At 28.1% G+C, this 16750-nt stretch overlaps 4 protein-coding genes across 4 annotated transcripts; 1 reads left to right on the top strand and 3 right to left on the bottom strand.

Moving 5' to 3' along the window:
* Positions 1-691: 691 nt before the first annotated feature.
* On the top strand, positions 692-2023 carry GO595_004048 (putative beta-1,4-mannosyl-glycoprotein beta-1,4-N-acetylglucosaminyltransferase; the record flags this gene model as incomplete). The annotated part of the gene is made up of 1 exon (XM_067917137.1): positions 692-2023. One exon carries the CDS (start codon positions 692-694, stop codon positions 2021-2023), a length of 1332 nt encoding a protein of 443 aa, XP_067775788.1.
* Positions 2024-5175: 3152 nt separating this feature from the next.
* On the bottom strand, positions 5176-5484 carry GO595_004047 (uncharacterized protein; the record flags this gene model as incomplete). Its single annotated transcript, XM_067917136.1, has 1 exon — positions 5176-5484. The coding sequence occupies one exon, from the start codon at positions 5482-5484 to the stop codon at positions 5176-5178; it is 309 nt and encodes a 102-aa protein (XP_067775787.1).
* A 516-nt stretch (positions 5485-6000) lies between these two features.
* Positions 6001-6999, bottom strand: GO595_004046 (uncharacterized protein; the record flags this gene model as incomplete). The annotated part of the gene is made up of 1 exon (XM_067917135.1): positions 6001-6999. One exon carries the CDS (start codon positions 6997-6999, stop codon positions 6001-6003), a length of 999 nt encoding a protein of 332 aa, XP_067775786.1.
* A 7977-nt stretch (positions 7000-14976) lies between these two features.
* Positions 14977-15927, bottom strand: GO595_004045 (phosphatidylinositol 3,4,5-trisphosphate 3-phosphatase and dual-specificity protein phosphatase PTEN; the record flags this gene model as incomplete). The annotated part of the gene is made up of 1 exon (XM_067917133.1): positions 14977-15927. The coding sequence occupies one exon, from the start codon at positions 15925-15927 to the stop codon at positions 14977-14979; it is 951 nt and encodes a 316-aa protein (XP_067775785.1).
* Between the last annotated feature and the right edge of the window lie 823 nt (positions 15928-16750).

Raw genomic sequence — 16750 nt, 5'->3', positions numbered from 1 at the left:
TTTGGTTGGCTCGAGACACTTTTGAACACTGCATCTGAATTCAGAGCGGGGAATTAACGGTCGTCATAATTTAATCATAAAGTAATCAATTTTATTATTGAGTGATAAAATATTTCTCCTTTTCCAATGTTCGAAATATTTGTGTGATGACACACATATTTAAAATCATGAAAAATATTACTAATAACTTGTAAGTTTAAATTTTATATTTATTGATTTTAAATTTTGAGATAGTCTTAACATATCTCTTATCATGAACATTAACATTCATTTTCATAAATTTTTACTGACATTAGTTTTTGAAATACCGTTTTTAATGATTCATTAGAGATGAATGATTTTTTAAAGAGTGCTTTAAGGCAAAATTACAAGTTTAGCACACTCCAAAAATTTCTAAGCACATTAACATAAAATTGCTATGAAAGTTTTTCGAATATATTAATGAAATACATTTGCAATCTTAAGAAGAGTCAATTTCATCAAAAATCATTACTTTTTGTATATTCAGTCAAAAATTTATTTATTCTGTTTATGAAGACAGAGTAAATAAAAAATAGTTTTTAATTCTTTGAACTTACCTCAACTTTCATTTTTTTATCTGTTCCTTAATATTCAGATGAACGATAGAGACTTCGGAAGATTACACCTATCGTTCATAAGAAACCTAAAAAACAAGGCTAAAGACGAAGACATGAACAGACAGAGGACTAAATTCATACCAGTACTAATTTGTTTTGCTATTGTCTTCAGTGGCCTTGTTGTCCTTGGTCCAAGTGAATCAGAAGGTATCAGTATTACAATTGTCTTTCAAGATGGGAATTATAGCATTTCTATAGACAAAAATGCATCAAGCGATACCGCCAACGTCAAGTCTCTTCGCTCACTTGCAGATGTAGTTTTAAGCTATCCATGGGAGAACTACTCTGAAAGCTTCAGCAATTTCCCAGAAGAACTTCGTTATAAGTTATATACTGACTTATCCAAATTTGTAGAAATGGAGCCATTAGTTCCACCAGATCCCAAATGCACACCACCAGTTCTTCCAGACCCCAAAGACATTAATTGCAATGATTATCCAACTGCATTTAATGGGCAAAAGCGTGATAAGCCAGCTAAGATTGCGCATGCTATTCAACTTGGTTTTGATGTAGATATTCTTGAAATCCATCTTAATGAGCTTTATCCAGTTGTTGACAAAATATTTATAATTGAATCCAAGTATGCGCATTTCAAGGGAACGCGCAAGCCACTTATTTGGGAAGATGTCCGTCATCAGCCACGCTTTGAGAAGTTTAATGACAAAGTTGTTCATTTCTTAATTGATAATGATGAAATGTTACGCCAAACAAGCGAAGGCATATGGCATAATGAGCGTTATCAAGAAAGGGAACGCTGGAACCGTATCCTTAAGTGGAATGAAGAAACGCATTACTTCAGTGACGACGACATGATTGGGTTTGGTGATGCTGATGAAATATGCTGCACAAAGAACTTACAACTTTTAAGGGTATGCAAAGCTGATGGCCCCGTTGATATTGGCGTATGGTTTACGCACGGCATAATGGAAAGGAAATTCTACTCGCATTTCCCAGTGAGGGGACATCCGGATACACTTGGCGATCCGACGTTTTTTACATTCGAGCAAGCGAAAAGAAAGCTCCCATACCCCTCCAGGATGAGAGGGAAAGCTGGGAGGTATCTACTGGGCGGGATGCATCTTTCGCTTTATCAATATCTGCCGTCGAGGATGGTAAAGCAAATTGCACAGACCGAATTTGATGAACAGCAATTTGCGGCAATGAGAAAGGACTTAAGAAATGGAGTAACATTGGCAGAGCTTGAAAGTATTAATAAGAAACAGACAGTGACCACCAAAACACAGAAATTTGTGTTGGTAAATCAAAACGAAATTGGAAAGAATCAGTTTATAATACCATGGTTCCTGAATTGTAATAGAAAAAGGTATCCTTCTCTTTTCGAAGGTTTAGGATCTGATACAAGGTATAATGCTCGTATTAAATAAATGCTTTTAAATAACGATCGTTCATGAATGTCATTCATCATGAATTATCAATAAGTTTGTCAAACATTGACTTTTGACATGTTCTGTCTAAAAAGATAATGATAAAATGAGGTTTTTAAATGCTGAAGTAATTCTAACGGGGGTTTGATGCGCAAAATTCAATGCGTATTCAATCATCGATGGTTTTTGATAAAAATTCTGTCTGTTGTAATTATATGGACTCAATCAATGCTCAGAAAAAAATTTATATGCTCTATGATCCTCACACAAATCCTTACAAAATATCGTGTACTTTCATTACCATTGGCAAATCTCCCCTCATAGATTCTTAGGTAGGATTACAATTCAAAAAAATTTACCCAAACTTCCTTCAATATTTTTTATTTCAAAACGAAAGTACATGATGATTAACGAAAAATTAAAGAGTACAATGAGTTTATTTACACTTTTCCAAGTTAGCTTTTGGACCTTCAAATTCAACTAAACTATTGGAAGAATATATATTGTAAAATTTATTACAATTTTTGCTAAAGGTATTTTTTAATCCAACAATTCAGATTACATTGGTTTTCACAAAAAGTATGGCAAATCATTTTTTATAATATAATATTATATAATAAATAACAAAAAGTTGACGCAAATATTGGGAAATTGTAAGCAAATACACTATGCAAATTATTTGCAATTTGTAAATAAATCGTTACACAATTACTGTAATTTGATAATCGATTTATACAGTCTTCCTTTAGCTAAAAATCTGGACAACTCAATAATGTTTATAAAGTCAATTCCAAAAATACTAGAAATTCTCTTTTTTTATGTCAAAACCAAAGAAATTTAACTTTGTTCTTTCTGATATATACACATTCATGAAAACAGTAACAAATGACGTTGTTGTAAATTATTTATAATCCCTTTCTTTATAAAACTTTATTTTAATCCATAACAATAATACCATTTACATCTTCTTGATCAAGAAGGAAATGAAATTTATACATATTTATTAATATTTATATTATTTGTTTGTAATTACTTAATATTAAATCATCATTTAGCCATATTGTGCTTTGTGATGTTAAAGTCTTGTTGCATTTAATTAAAAGCTTATAATATGTTTGCATTAAATTATCATGTCGCATTGCACTCTGGATAAAATGGGATTATGTAAATGGCGCCACACCAACAACGGAGTTCTACTCAAAAGTTCTGCAAAGTGAACATAATGAAATTGTTGAAATTATTTAGAAATTTATTGTAAAGTGAAAATAAATATATTAGTTCATCGATGAAATTAATAATGCAAAGAACTTTAGAATGATTCCTCTGAAATTACATTTTTGAAATTCAAAATCAATTTATACAATTTTGCTTCACACGTTCATATTTTCTATTCTTCCATACTCTTTGTTTGACCGAGAAGTTTGTGAATAAGCGGAACGTAACGTGATGAAACATGCAGCTGATTCATTAACACGGACTACAAGCATGCATGATATGAGTTGATAATTCTCGTAATTCTCATCTCAAATCTTCAAAGTTCTAAGATAAGATCATCTGTTATTATTTTTTCAGACGAGGCCATGTTGAACAACTTTGTTAGCAATATGCTGATACACATTGCATAAGAATGAGTTTGTCGATATTAATGATCGCATGACACTTGAATTACGCTAAATCCAAACAGATGTATTTTTTGTTCTTCTAGAACAAAACATAATATTTCAAAATTTGGTAAAGCTGTTTCTAAATTTAATTTAGGAAAAAGTTTTTGTGTCTTTCTTTTATTAATGAATTTCCAACCTTAAGTTTAATCGGCTTGTATAAATTTTTTTTAAAAAAATAAAATGTGATGAATCAAATATTATCATATTAAATTGAGAAAAAAATATAAAACTTGATCTTGTCAAGAAATTGAAAATATAAAATGCTATTGTTTTTATGTTTTCATATAAAAAACAAAATTTTTGTCGTTTTGCTTCACAATTGTGTGTAAAAAAACATTTATTTATTAGTTTATATATATATAAAAAAAAAAATAAAATAAATCCGCACTTAAAGTATTGCCGGGTTAAACGCATTTGTTTCTTCATCTTTTGCCCAACCTATTGGTATCACACGATTTGTACATGGTTTAATTGATACAATTAAATTGTACAATTCAAAGACGGCGAAGTAGCACGCAAAGAGATATGCAATCACCGAATTATATGCGTTTTTTTCCATGTGCCAAATTGTACAAAAGATAATTAAAAGGAGCTCCATCTGAAGAAGATATATTATCAAAAGTGAACGAGCTGATTTTGACATGCGAATTGCTGCAAATGGAGAAAGAAAACTGTGCAACGATGACCAAAATGCATAAGGTTCATAAAGAATTAAAAATCGCCAACATGATACACAAAAAATCACCCAAAAATGATTAAAAAGAAAAAAAATTGAAAAAAAAAGTGATGTGATGGCAACCTCAAAAACAAGAAGAAGATAAGTTTTGACTTCTCTAATCATAGGTTGTCGGAATAGTGTCCCTTGGTATAACAATGGGAGATCAAGATATGTTGGAATAAGAATTGATAATGATACCCAAAGCTGAAGATGTGATGTATGTCGAAGAAAGTAAGAAGAAAAGTAGGAAGAACAAAGACAAGTAAGAATTTCAATGCAAATAAATCCAACAATTCGTGATTTAAAACGCTTCTTCTGGATGAGAAAAGGAATTCTGATGTAAGGTAATCCAAAAATTGTAAAGATAGTATTTACAACATTGTTAGACATGAAAATAATCTGTACTATGTAAAAAATTAAAAATATTACAAGAAATGAGATAAAAAGATTTTTTTGTGATGAAACATAAAAATGGTATATTGATATTATAACCATTACAAGTCTAACAACGTGGGTTAGACACAAAAAAATTGATACAACCCACTGTTGGTTCATGCGTGGGATTAATCCCGATATTAACGTATTTTTCGAATTTGATCAAACACATAGAAATAATTGTGAGTATTGAAACGTTAAGAATTCATGACTTGGGGGATTTGTTTTTTAATTAAAGATGTCGATTTTTGCATTACAAAGCATTATAACAAAGAAAAATTCAAATCAAATTTACAAATTATAATATTTTTTGCGAACTCACTTAAGAATGATTATTAATCTCCTACATCATCAATTACATCCAATTCCTCAGTAATGAGATCTGCAAGGAAAAAACCAACATCCAAATCAAGTGTTTGCTTTGCTAAAGCAAGAATATCAAGATCTTTTTTGGCTTGATCATTCAATGATTTTTGCTGTTCAATGCGAAAAGTTAAGGATGAAATAGCTTTTGTTAGTTCTAAATCAGATAGTGATTCTGGATCCTGGAACCAGGATTCATCATCAATTAACTCATTTGACCCCATTCCAAACCTTCCAACAATGCGCTCATTTTCTATTAGTTCTTCGCAGTAAGGAAGCATTTCTGATTTATATGTATTACAAACACCTTCTTTTATTGTTTGATTCAATTCATCAAATCGTTTTACACCAAGTAGGTCCAAAAGACTAGAATCGTAAACTGTTGGTTTCAATTGGTATCTCAACGTTGAAAAATCATTTGTTTCAACCATTTACAATTGGATTCTATGTGCTTGTAGGTGTTGGGTAAGTCAACGTAAACTATTCATTTTGTGAGTTAGTCACTTTTTTCTTTATAATAAAATATTTTCTTTTGCTAAATATGTTTTACTTTAAAAATAAAATATAATACAAACTGTTTAAAAAAGGAAATTAAAGCAAAAAAAATAAAGGAAAGGAATAAAATAGGAGAAAGTTTGTGATTTTTAGAAAAATATCATAAAATTCATTCATTCGAACATTTGGAAGTTCGAAAATATTATCAACACATTTAAAAATGAAAATAAAATAAAAATTGAAAGAAAATTTCATTTTTATTATTACAAAATATTATTATTTTAAATATTTTATACCTAAATTTAATCGAATGTCACGAACTGTTCTGGCCTTGTCGAATATATACAAGACATTATTGACAGAATGGAGAACCAAATGTAAGGATTCAAGTAAACTGTGTTCCACATGAGCGAACGAATAAACAAAACCAAAAGCCCAAACATTGAAAAGTTCCAAATTTCTGCTTTCAGTGATGTTGACCTATTTAATATTAAGAAGATGGACGATATCACTGCGACTAATCTTGCGATCAATGCGAATTTACGTTTATGGGCATAACGCTCACTGAGTAATAAGTCCCCGCTCATGTAGCCACTGCGCGCGCCGCCCATTTGAACACCTCGAATGTTTTTGATGATAATGTTATGTTCTTCTAAATATCCAACGATCGTAAGTTTGTTCGGCGCATAATACGTAATTCGACTGCGGATATCACCTGGAGTACACTGCTGGAAAAATTGGTGAAGTTCTTTGTTGTTTTTTGGCATGTTAACTTCTTTGTTTTGGTTTTCTTCGGTAGACGAATAAAAATATCCATTTCCTATGTAATGAAATTTGTTATGCGCATTACTATTCATAAATTGATGAATATGTTGAATGGTGGGATTTAACTCATTGGTTTGACCTGCTTCATTGAGTAATTCTGATTTAACTGTGTAAAGTCCAATATTAATATCTTGTTGAAACTCTGCATTATTATATGACTTACTTAATGGATTATAATATCGTTGATCCATAAAATTGGATGAGTTGATAGGAGCGTGAACCCATGATTTGTAATAACGTCGTGTACGTGTGGTTTTATCTGTGGAATCAAATCCTTCTTCGACCCATTGACAATATTCAACAGTTCGATATAACTTGGCCGCTTCAACTGTTATCCCAAATTCTGGATCTGTTAACAATGGATATGTAACATTGTCAGTTTTCATATAAATAAAATTATGTTGATATGAAGGATTATAACTATTTGGATGAATCGTGATGGAATTTGCTGCAATGTTACACGCCAAATTAAACATTTGTGAATACTGAAATTCAAAATATAAATAAAGTAAAGTTGTTCCACCAATACGAATGATTGCAAAAAGCGACCAAAACCAATTCTCTCGTATGAAAAGCCTATTAATGGCTCTTCCCAAAGAACAGAACATTTTGTTCATCATTGGGAATGGAGGGACTGCTAAGATTAAAGCGGATAAAACCGAATTTCCTACTGAATATTTCAATCAAACCGACCAAATATCAAATAAGATTTGATCGGATTCGTTTGGTTTGGTTTCCAAAATTTTCCAGGTGCGGTTTGAATCCAAAAATTTCCATTGAATTATGAGAAGTGAAGCTGGCAAAACGCCGAAAAATTAAAACAAAAATATCTTATAAAATAATCGATATCACGATACATAAATATTTCTACTCTTCAAAACCTAATGGTGTATATATTTTTATATATAAATTGAGATATTTTTCACATCTATAAATATAATTGATATAAAAAATTAATATGATTATTAATTGGAAATGCAAATATCACAAATTCGAAAAAAATATTCCTAACAGTGCAAAAATTATCGAAAATTTCATCGCAACGAAGCCGAAACCATCGCGAATAAGTAAATACGATCAAAAAGCATAGAAAAAACATGTTTTCAAATATATTTTTTTTATTGTTGTTCATATTCAAATGTGATTGGAACATTAAGTAAATAAAGTTAGTATGCATATTTCAAATTTAAATTCTGACTTGATATTTTGATGAAGTTATCTTGCAAATTGAAAATTTCAAAATTTCTCCAATATCTATCTGTTGTTATATTTTATCACTTATATCACAATCCTCTCTATAAAGAGAGATTTAATCAATTACAACCAAGTGAGTGGCTCAAGTTCATAAGTCTAACCAATCTTAAGTTATTTTTTCGCGAATCTAACCAATATACACATATAGTTAATCTCAAACCCAGAGTTTCAGCGATCTCCTCGGCTCAAAAAAAAAATTATATTTAACAATTAACCCTGAAGTACAATAGTACTTGAAGTTGTTTTTAATAATTCAAGGATAAATAAAAAGGGAATAAAAAAATCCATATATGAAAGATCTTTATAAAAAATTTGGTATAATTAAATAAAAAAATAGAAGCAAAGTTAACAACTTATCTTTTTTTGGATTTGATTTTTGCACGAACGGGTTTGATCGTCATGCATTGAAAAAGTGAAGCTTCACCTGATTACTCAATGATGCTTCTCAAAAAAGATTCAATACTTTATACCGAAATTGAATAATTTCTAAATTTTCTGTACATAACAGGCTGGAGGTAATAAGGTGTACTCAATAGATTTCCATTAAACTTTAAGAGCAAATAATACCTAGAATAGTAAAGAATTTTTTGTTGTTATGAATTTTTCATCATTTTTTTCACAAAAATTATCATCAAATTATATGAAAATCATACAATGAAATATGATATAAAATATTCTATTTATCAAATTTTGATTCATATAAATATTGATCAAATTTCATGTGTTAATGATAATGTATGAAGACAAACTGAATTTAGGAAATTTTTATTTCAATATTTAAATATTACCTCTTTTATCCTTGAGAATCTTTTAATTTTATTATGTCATCACATTTATGATGTTGAATTTTGTCTGCAAATAATTGAATAATTTCTGCATTTTTCTTTTCTGATGATATCATAAGCGCTGTTTTATATTTTTATAAGTAATTCCAAATGTTTATATGAAATTTCATATTTTTTAAAAATATTTTAAATAAAACAAAAAAATATTTTTAACATCGATATCAATATTCTCTTGTTCAAGAAGTAATTTAACTATTTCTGTATGACCATTTGAAGATGCAAACATAAGTGCTGTATAAAATAATTTAAATAATTTCCAAATATTATTTTGAAATATTAAATTATTAAAATAAATTTTAAATAAAACAAATAAATATCTTTAGCATTAATATCAATTCCTTCTTGTTCAATAAGTAATTTAACTATTTCTGTATGACCATTTGAAGATGCAAACATAAGTGCTGTTTGATATAATTTAAATAATTTCCAAATATTATTTTGAAATAGAAAATTATTAAAATAAATTTTAAATAAATAAATATCTTTAGCATTAATATCAATTCCTTCTTGTTCAAGAAGCAATATAACTATTTCTGTATGACCATTATCAGATGCAGATATAAGTGCTGTCCAAAATATTTTGAATAATTTCCAAATATTATTTTGAAATCCCAAATTATTAAAATAAACATCAAATAAAACAAATAAATATCTTTAGCATTAATATCAATTCCTTTTTGTTCAATAAGTAATTTAACTATTTCTGTATGACCATTTTCAGATGCAGATATAAGTGCTGTTTTAAATAATTTAAATAATTTCCAAATATTATTTTGAAATATCAAATTATTAAAATAAATTTTAAATAAAACAAATAAATATCTTTAGCATTAATATCAATTCCTTTTTGTTCAATAAGTAATTTAACTATTTCTGTATGACCATTTTCAGATGCCAAAATAAGTGCTGTTTTAAATTATTTAAATAATTTCCAAATATTATTTTGAAATATTAAATTATTAAAATAAATTTTAAATAAAACAAAAAAATATCTTTAGCATTGATATCAATATTCTCTTGTTCAAGAAGTAATTTAACTATTTCTGAATGACCTTTTGAAGATGCCCAAATAAGTGCTGTTTGATATAATTTAAATAATTTCCAAATATTATTTTGAAATATAAAATTTTTAAAATAAATTTCATTTTTAGCATTAATATCAATTCCTTCTTTTTCAAGAAGTAATTTAACTATTTCTGTATAACCATTTTTTGAAGCATTTGTTAGTGCTAAAAATATTTAAAAAAAAATTTAAAAATTTTTATGAAACAATAAAATATTTTAATAAAAATCTAATGAAATAAGCAAACAATCTTGCTAAAATCAATGTATCAATTGTTAATTAAATAGTTATAAAGTTCCACATTTCCAGAAAAACCCGAAATTTTCAAAAAATCAATAGGAATATGATTAATTTCGAGAAAATATTGAGTAATATATAAATTCCCTGTTATGATTGAAGCAATGAGAATATTTTCATTTATTTTCAATTCTTCTTTAAGTAAAAATGATAAAAGTTCATAATTATCATGTAAAACACATTTTACTCCTAATTCTTCTAAATTCTTAATTTCTTTTAACTTATTATCATAAAAATATTTAAAGATATCATTTCGATGAAATTCTATTGCTGCTTCATATGCATCTTTAAATGTTGAATGATTTTGTTCACATAAATGAATTATTTCTTCATTTCCACCTGCAACTGCATATTTACCTGTATTATCTAATTTTGCTCCATTCATAAGTAAATATTTAAAACATTTAATTGAAGAAAAAAATGCTGCATAATCAATTAATGTAACATCTTTATGATTAATAAATGAATATCTTTCATAAAGTGATTTTGGAATTGTTTGATTAAAATCGAAGTTTGCTTGTGATGATATTTCTTGAAGTTTTTCTATTTCATCATTCCGAATTATTTTCGCAATTTCATTCTGATTTATTCCTTCTTTAACATATTTCTGATGAAGTTTCCAATTATTCGCTTTAAGTTTTTCAATGTTATTAAAGAAATATTCAGAAAATTGATAACTATGGTTTAAAACGAAATGTGCTTTAAAATGTGAAAAATATAAATTTTTCATATTTATAGTAATCGATGAGTTAATTAAACCTTTTTCTATCAACTTTCCGATAAGATAATTAGATCCTTGTGAGTTATTTTCCCGAAGGAATTGAGAAAAAATGTCAATTATTTTAACTTGATTTTAATTTTCATCTTGTTCAATTAAATTCAAAAACTCAATAATTATATCTATATTTTTCAGTCTTGTTACAAACAAAGTGTAAATGAAACGGCAGATTATCAAGTTGAATGAATACGTTCGTGAATTATCATAAAATTTGCGTAATGAAGAAACAGATGTATCAAGATTGTTTATATTAATGTTATAAATTATTTCTGTAAGTGCAATTAAGTCTGGAAAGGAATTTATCTTTGATGTGCTCATTCCAATGCTGTTAAATGAGGCTGGAAAAAATTTTAATGGACATGTGATATGAATTTTTATATGAAATGAAAAAAAAACATAGAATGAACTTCATGATGAAATCCATTCACATCTTTAATTTTATTTGGAATACTTAAATTTTGAAATAGGTTAATAGGTAATATATGGCTGAATGTGGATTCACATATCGAAAATAACTTATATACGACAATTACATGAATATGCCATCAATATATTTGAATTTTTTTGAGTTCATTAATATTTTAGATAGATTTGGAAAGAATTTAATATCAAGATTTTATATAATTAAATGAATGATATTTCATCATTTCCAAATAATTTCTGAATTTTTAATTTCTTAATAGATCAAGATATTATTCTTAGTTTTTTATTAATCATAGATGCAACTATGTATTTATATATTATATATCCATAATATCAAAATCGTATGATGATCGCCATATACGATTATAATCCGATTTTAAGTTATTGATATCATTCTACATGTTCAAGCGGTTCGAAGTCAAATTTGAATGAGTGAATAAAAATCACTCAATCGGCTCGTATCGTTCTCAAAACCGTGGTATTGAATCATTTTCGGAAAAATAGAGAAATTAACAACATTACATAGAATGTCAAATAAATTGAAAAATGTAACATATTTAAAATTTGAAGCACATAAGTAATATGAGATAAAATAAATCGATAAATGCATCTCAAGTCAGTATTATAAAGATAATGTGCAAATTGCATCTGTATAGATATTCATTCAATAAAATTGAACATTTTGCTAAAATACAAAAATTAAAAAAAAATCATTGATATAGTTCAAGAACCAAGAGGTTAATAGTCAAATTTGAATCGTAGGACGAATAAAAATCACACAATTATCCTATATCGTTGATCATTCATAAATTCGAGCTTTTTTCTTCCTGCTCAAAGGATATTGATCTAAATTATTTTTCAGATTTCCTTCAATAATTTCTATTATTTTGTTTTCGTTATTTTTGATTTTGTGTTTGATATTTATGTTTCAAAAATAAAAAATACTATCTTATTATTATTGTTTTCTCGAAGTTAAAAAAATATACATGTCAATCACATCATTAATCAATATAAAAATCAAATTAATTTATTGTCTCAATAATAATTTTATAAAAAATATTAGTTAGATGGCGGAGAGCTTTGCTTATACTCAAAAAGTAGCATTACTTGTATGAATATATTAAGTTTAGTTTCCCAAAATGAAAGCATAAAATATAGATTTTTGAATAAACCTACATCACTTTTTGTAAATATTTTAATGCTTTTTTCAAAAAAGAATAATTTTATCTTTTTTATTATCAGATTATTTTTATATTTTCTATTATTATATGAAATAATAATGTATTTTCTTTATAAATTATAAAAATTGTCAATAAAATATGATTATTCGAATTAAAAAAGTTAAAATAAAAAATTAATTAAATTTGTTTTTATTGACGAATACAAATTCCCCTGAACTCTCATATTCAGGATTATCAATGAACCCATACTTGCTCATTTTTTCTCTCATAAATTCTTCGTTGATTATTGCTCGTTCTGGGTCTGTGGAGAAATCAATATTAAAACCAGCAATTTCAAATGCTGAACGATTGTTTTCTGATATCGTTGCTTTTTCAATTGACTTCGATGCCCTTGCAATTCGATCTATAATTGTTCCTTTATTATATTTTGATGTTACTCTCAGCATCTCTTTTTTAAAGACTCCGAACGTAACAAGATCTAACGGTTGAAAGATGTGTGATGAATGCGGAGGTATAGTAATCAGTCTGATATTATTTCCTGCGAGCTTTCGAAGCAACTTGTCATCTAGGTGTGATGTGCTGCAATTGTCACGAAGTATAATAGCAGGCTCATTTTCATATAATTCAATTTTTTTTTTATTTCCTTAACGTACTTCAGTATAACTTCATCAATGTATTTAGAAAATAAACTGCCATTGACATAAGATTTTGGTTGATATTCAAGGATAAGATCCTCACCATCTCTTATACCAGTACCCTGAATTTCTTTGTAAATTGTCTTTCTGTGGGTGATAAACATTGGTGTCAATGTGTCACCTGCCATAAAAATTGCACATATAATACTAATTCGTTTTTTTGACCTTTCAACAGGATATTCGATCCGAGAATTCTTAATCGTAATCGGGGCAATTACTTTTTTATTTTTTTTATATGATTACTTTTGGAATCCCACCTCATCGATATTAAAAATTAATTCAGTTGGGACCTTTTCAACATACTTTTTTGAATTATCGGTGTGAGTTTCTCCATCTTGTTTGATTAGATAAATTCGTCCTTTCTCCTGTGGGTATGCAGTTGTCATACAAATCATATCACTGTGTCGTTTTACAAAATGATTGTGCCATGATGGACTAACATCGATGTTGAAATTGTTTGAAATATAATCATCTATATATTTAGACGTCATGGGTTTGTGGACTTCACATCTTAATTGTAAATATGAAACTAGTTCTTCTTCTTTGTCTTGTGTTATATAAGATGGGTGACCTGGTTTATTTTGTACTTTTTTATTTATCTTCCAATTCAAATTACCCCTGTCAATATTTAATAATGTAGCTAATTAACTGATTGTAATGTTCATTGTGTCTGAATCTCTGATAATTCGATAGATTTTCACTGCCTGGTTAACCAATGCATTATCGAAATCTTCTTCAGGAAATTCTCTTAGAATTGCTCGTCGTAATTCTGTTTCTGATAAATACTATGATAGGGCCTGATGTATTTCCATTTTAATCATTCCTGGTTATGGTATTCCGTTTGTACGCTTCATTTTTTTGGAAAATAATGGACCTAAACGGTCTTTGACGTACTTTTAACGGTCAGAAAAAGTGATGTAGGTTTATTCAATGTGTAGGTTTATTCGAAAATTTATATTATTTTTTTACTTTTCTTATTTCTTCTCCCTTCTCCATTTTTAATTTTTTCCTTACTTTCAGTGATTTTTTCTTTCTAATTATTTATTTTGGAATAATTAAGGAAATAAAATGTTGCAATATTTGATTTTTTCCATTAGGATATTACTTAACTATAAGCATCCATATTAAATAAAAATAATACGAATTTATACTCTCTATTATATATGAATATCTGATAACAAAATACATTTATGAATATATAATTGGTTTTGTTTTTCGACACATAAATCATATAAGCATATAACTTGATACAATTGTCACTTTTCTTGTCGAAACCCCAGACAGAATGATAGCGTTAATTTCATATTGTCTAAAAATTCAGATAAGCTGTCAAATGTATTCACAACGGATCAATTACACAACCGCAGACCAAACCTCCAAATTCTCTCAATCAATTTTTAAAGGGTAAATTTAGAACGATAGAAAACGATCCCACTTTTGAATAGAAATTTCTATGGATTATTGTTTACACGCATCACTTTTTCAATGTATTTTAATCGGACTGCATTTTGCCAAATCGTTTTTCATTTATAATTCTTATTGAAAATCGAATTGAAAAAATGATAATTTTTATAAAAAAGTGGGATCGTTTTCTATCGTTTTAAATTTACCATTCAAAAATCGATTGAGAGGATTTGAAGGTTTGGTCTGCGGTTGTGTAATTGATTATTCACAACATTTACAGGTAGCCATTCCGTAATCATAATTAAGTTTTTGAAGGTAAACGTTCTCGAACATGTTCTAATTGTAATTACAATTTACTTGTTACATATGATTTTACAGGTATTCCAGCTTCAATAAGTGGTGCACAGTTAGGAATGCTCAGCGTTGACACATAAGGAAGAAATATATCACATGCTGATTAAATAAATAAAATTTATAGTCAACCAAAATGTTAAAATATTGTTTAAACGTTTATCAGTGATGTGCAAAAACTTCCATTGAGAAGTCGTCAGAGAATTCTTTTCCTTTAGAAGCTTTATCTATAGAGCAACGTAGGAAAACTTCGTCGTCTTTTATGAACTCCGAGTTAAACCACATGTACCAACATGGCTTGTTGCTTTTCATTGCCGAAATCCTGAAGTCACCTTCGATTGGTTCAATTAACCCGTCGACATCAAATTCGATAATGTTACCATCTTTCTTACGAACAGGTCCTTCGTGGTTCTTCCCGCTAGTGACAACAATGTAACTATTGTCCATTTTGCGAAATTCGACAGTTAATGTCTTCGAGAAATATTTGTTTGGCACATTCGTAAATTTGAGTCCTGTAACATAGCACTTACGAGGAGTAAAAGGAACATCCCTTGGAACTCCACTTTTAAGGTATTGATCATAATAATAAATATATCTTATCTGTGAAGGAATTGTTACACCTTTCCCATCTAATGTACGTTTTTCGCCATAGAACTGAAGAGCATCTGCTGGATTATCAAATTGGCCCATGTGAAGAAGAAGTGCGCAAATCATTACACCTGTTCGACCTTTTCCCGCTTTACAATGAACAGCTACAAGGTGATTTTCATTTTGTGCGAGCCAGTCAGAAGCATGGTTGCAGAATTGACGTAACATATCAAAGTTGGGAGGGTTGTGATCTTCAAAAGGATACGTCTCAACACGACAATCAAAACATTCTGGATCATAGCTACGCTCACTGCAAAGGTTGTAAACCATGTAGTTTTCACCATGCTTTTCATCTAGAAATTCTTTGACATCGGAAAAACTATTTCGATAAATTGATTCAATGCCTTGAGCAGGATAGCCCATAGCAATGATCCTATCACCGATATATGATAGGTCAAGGTCAAAATGTCCCTCCTTGATTCTTCTTTTCTTTTTGGAGACTTGGCCTTTGACCCAATTTAGCATGTATGGCAAACGTTTTCGCAAACAAATTTTTTGAGAAGGTTTATAAAAATTTGAATTTGTGTAAATTTTTTTTTAAATGTTTACTTGTTCAAACGGCTAAAATATAACGTGTATTGAATCAAGACAAAGAAAATTGGTGATAAATATTCAATATCTCAAAACTAGTTTTAGAACCTTGAGCTATGTTTCTTATAATATTTATGATCTAAGTAGATAACTTGTATCATTTGCATAGGTTTGTTTTCTTGGGAGAGATCAAACAATTTATCACATCTGACGAAGCCACACAAAGATCATTTTTGAACCACAAATATATGCTTAAGCAAAAAAAATGAATGATAAATTCAATAATTATGCCGGCTAATTAAGCCGATTAAAAGAAAATTTAAAAAATGATTTCGAATAAAATAAAATAGAATCATCATAATAAAAGCCTCAAAAAAATATAAAATATACAATTATTTTAAAGATAAAAAATTTGTGATTTCTGTCAAATTTCGAAAATGAAGTTTAAAAAATGTTTGCTGTAATCAAATAATAATAAGAAAAATAATACCAGTAAGCAGTCATATATTAGAAGCAGTAAAACATGCAAAAATTATTCAAATTTAAATTCATAATATTAAAAACAATTATTATTATTATTAAAAACTAAATTGCATTTTATTCTTTTCATCATGGACAAATGTTATGTGATTTTTTGGAGGTTTTTAATCATAGAAAGGAATATTAAATCGTGCCAAGTGGTGTTAAATAAATAGCCCCTATTTGTCAAAAAATTGCCAACATATCGTCACTTAAATTAATTCAAAAATTCAATTTA

Source organism: Histomonas meleagridis (genome assembly GCF_020186115.1).
Source record: "Histomonas meleagridis strain 2922-C6/04-10x chromosome Unknown contig_241, whole genome shotgun sequence".
NCBI lineage: Eukaryota > Parabasalia > Tritrichomonadida > Dientamoebidae > Histomonas > Histomonas meleagridis.
Note: the sequence above shows the minus strand (reverse complement) of the source record. Positions and strands in the feature narration are given on the sequence as shown.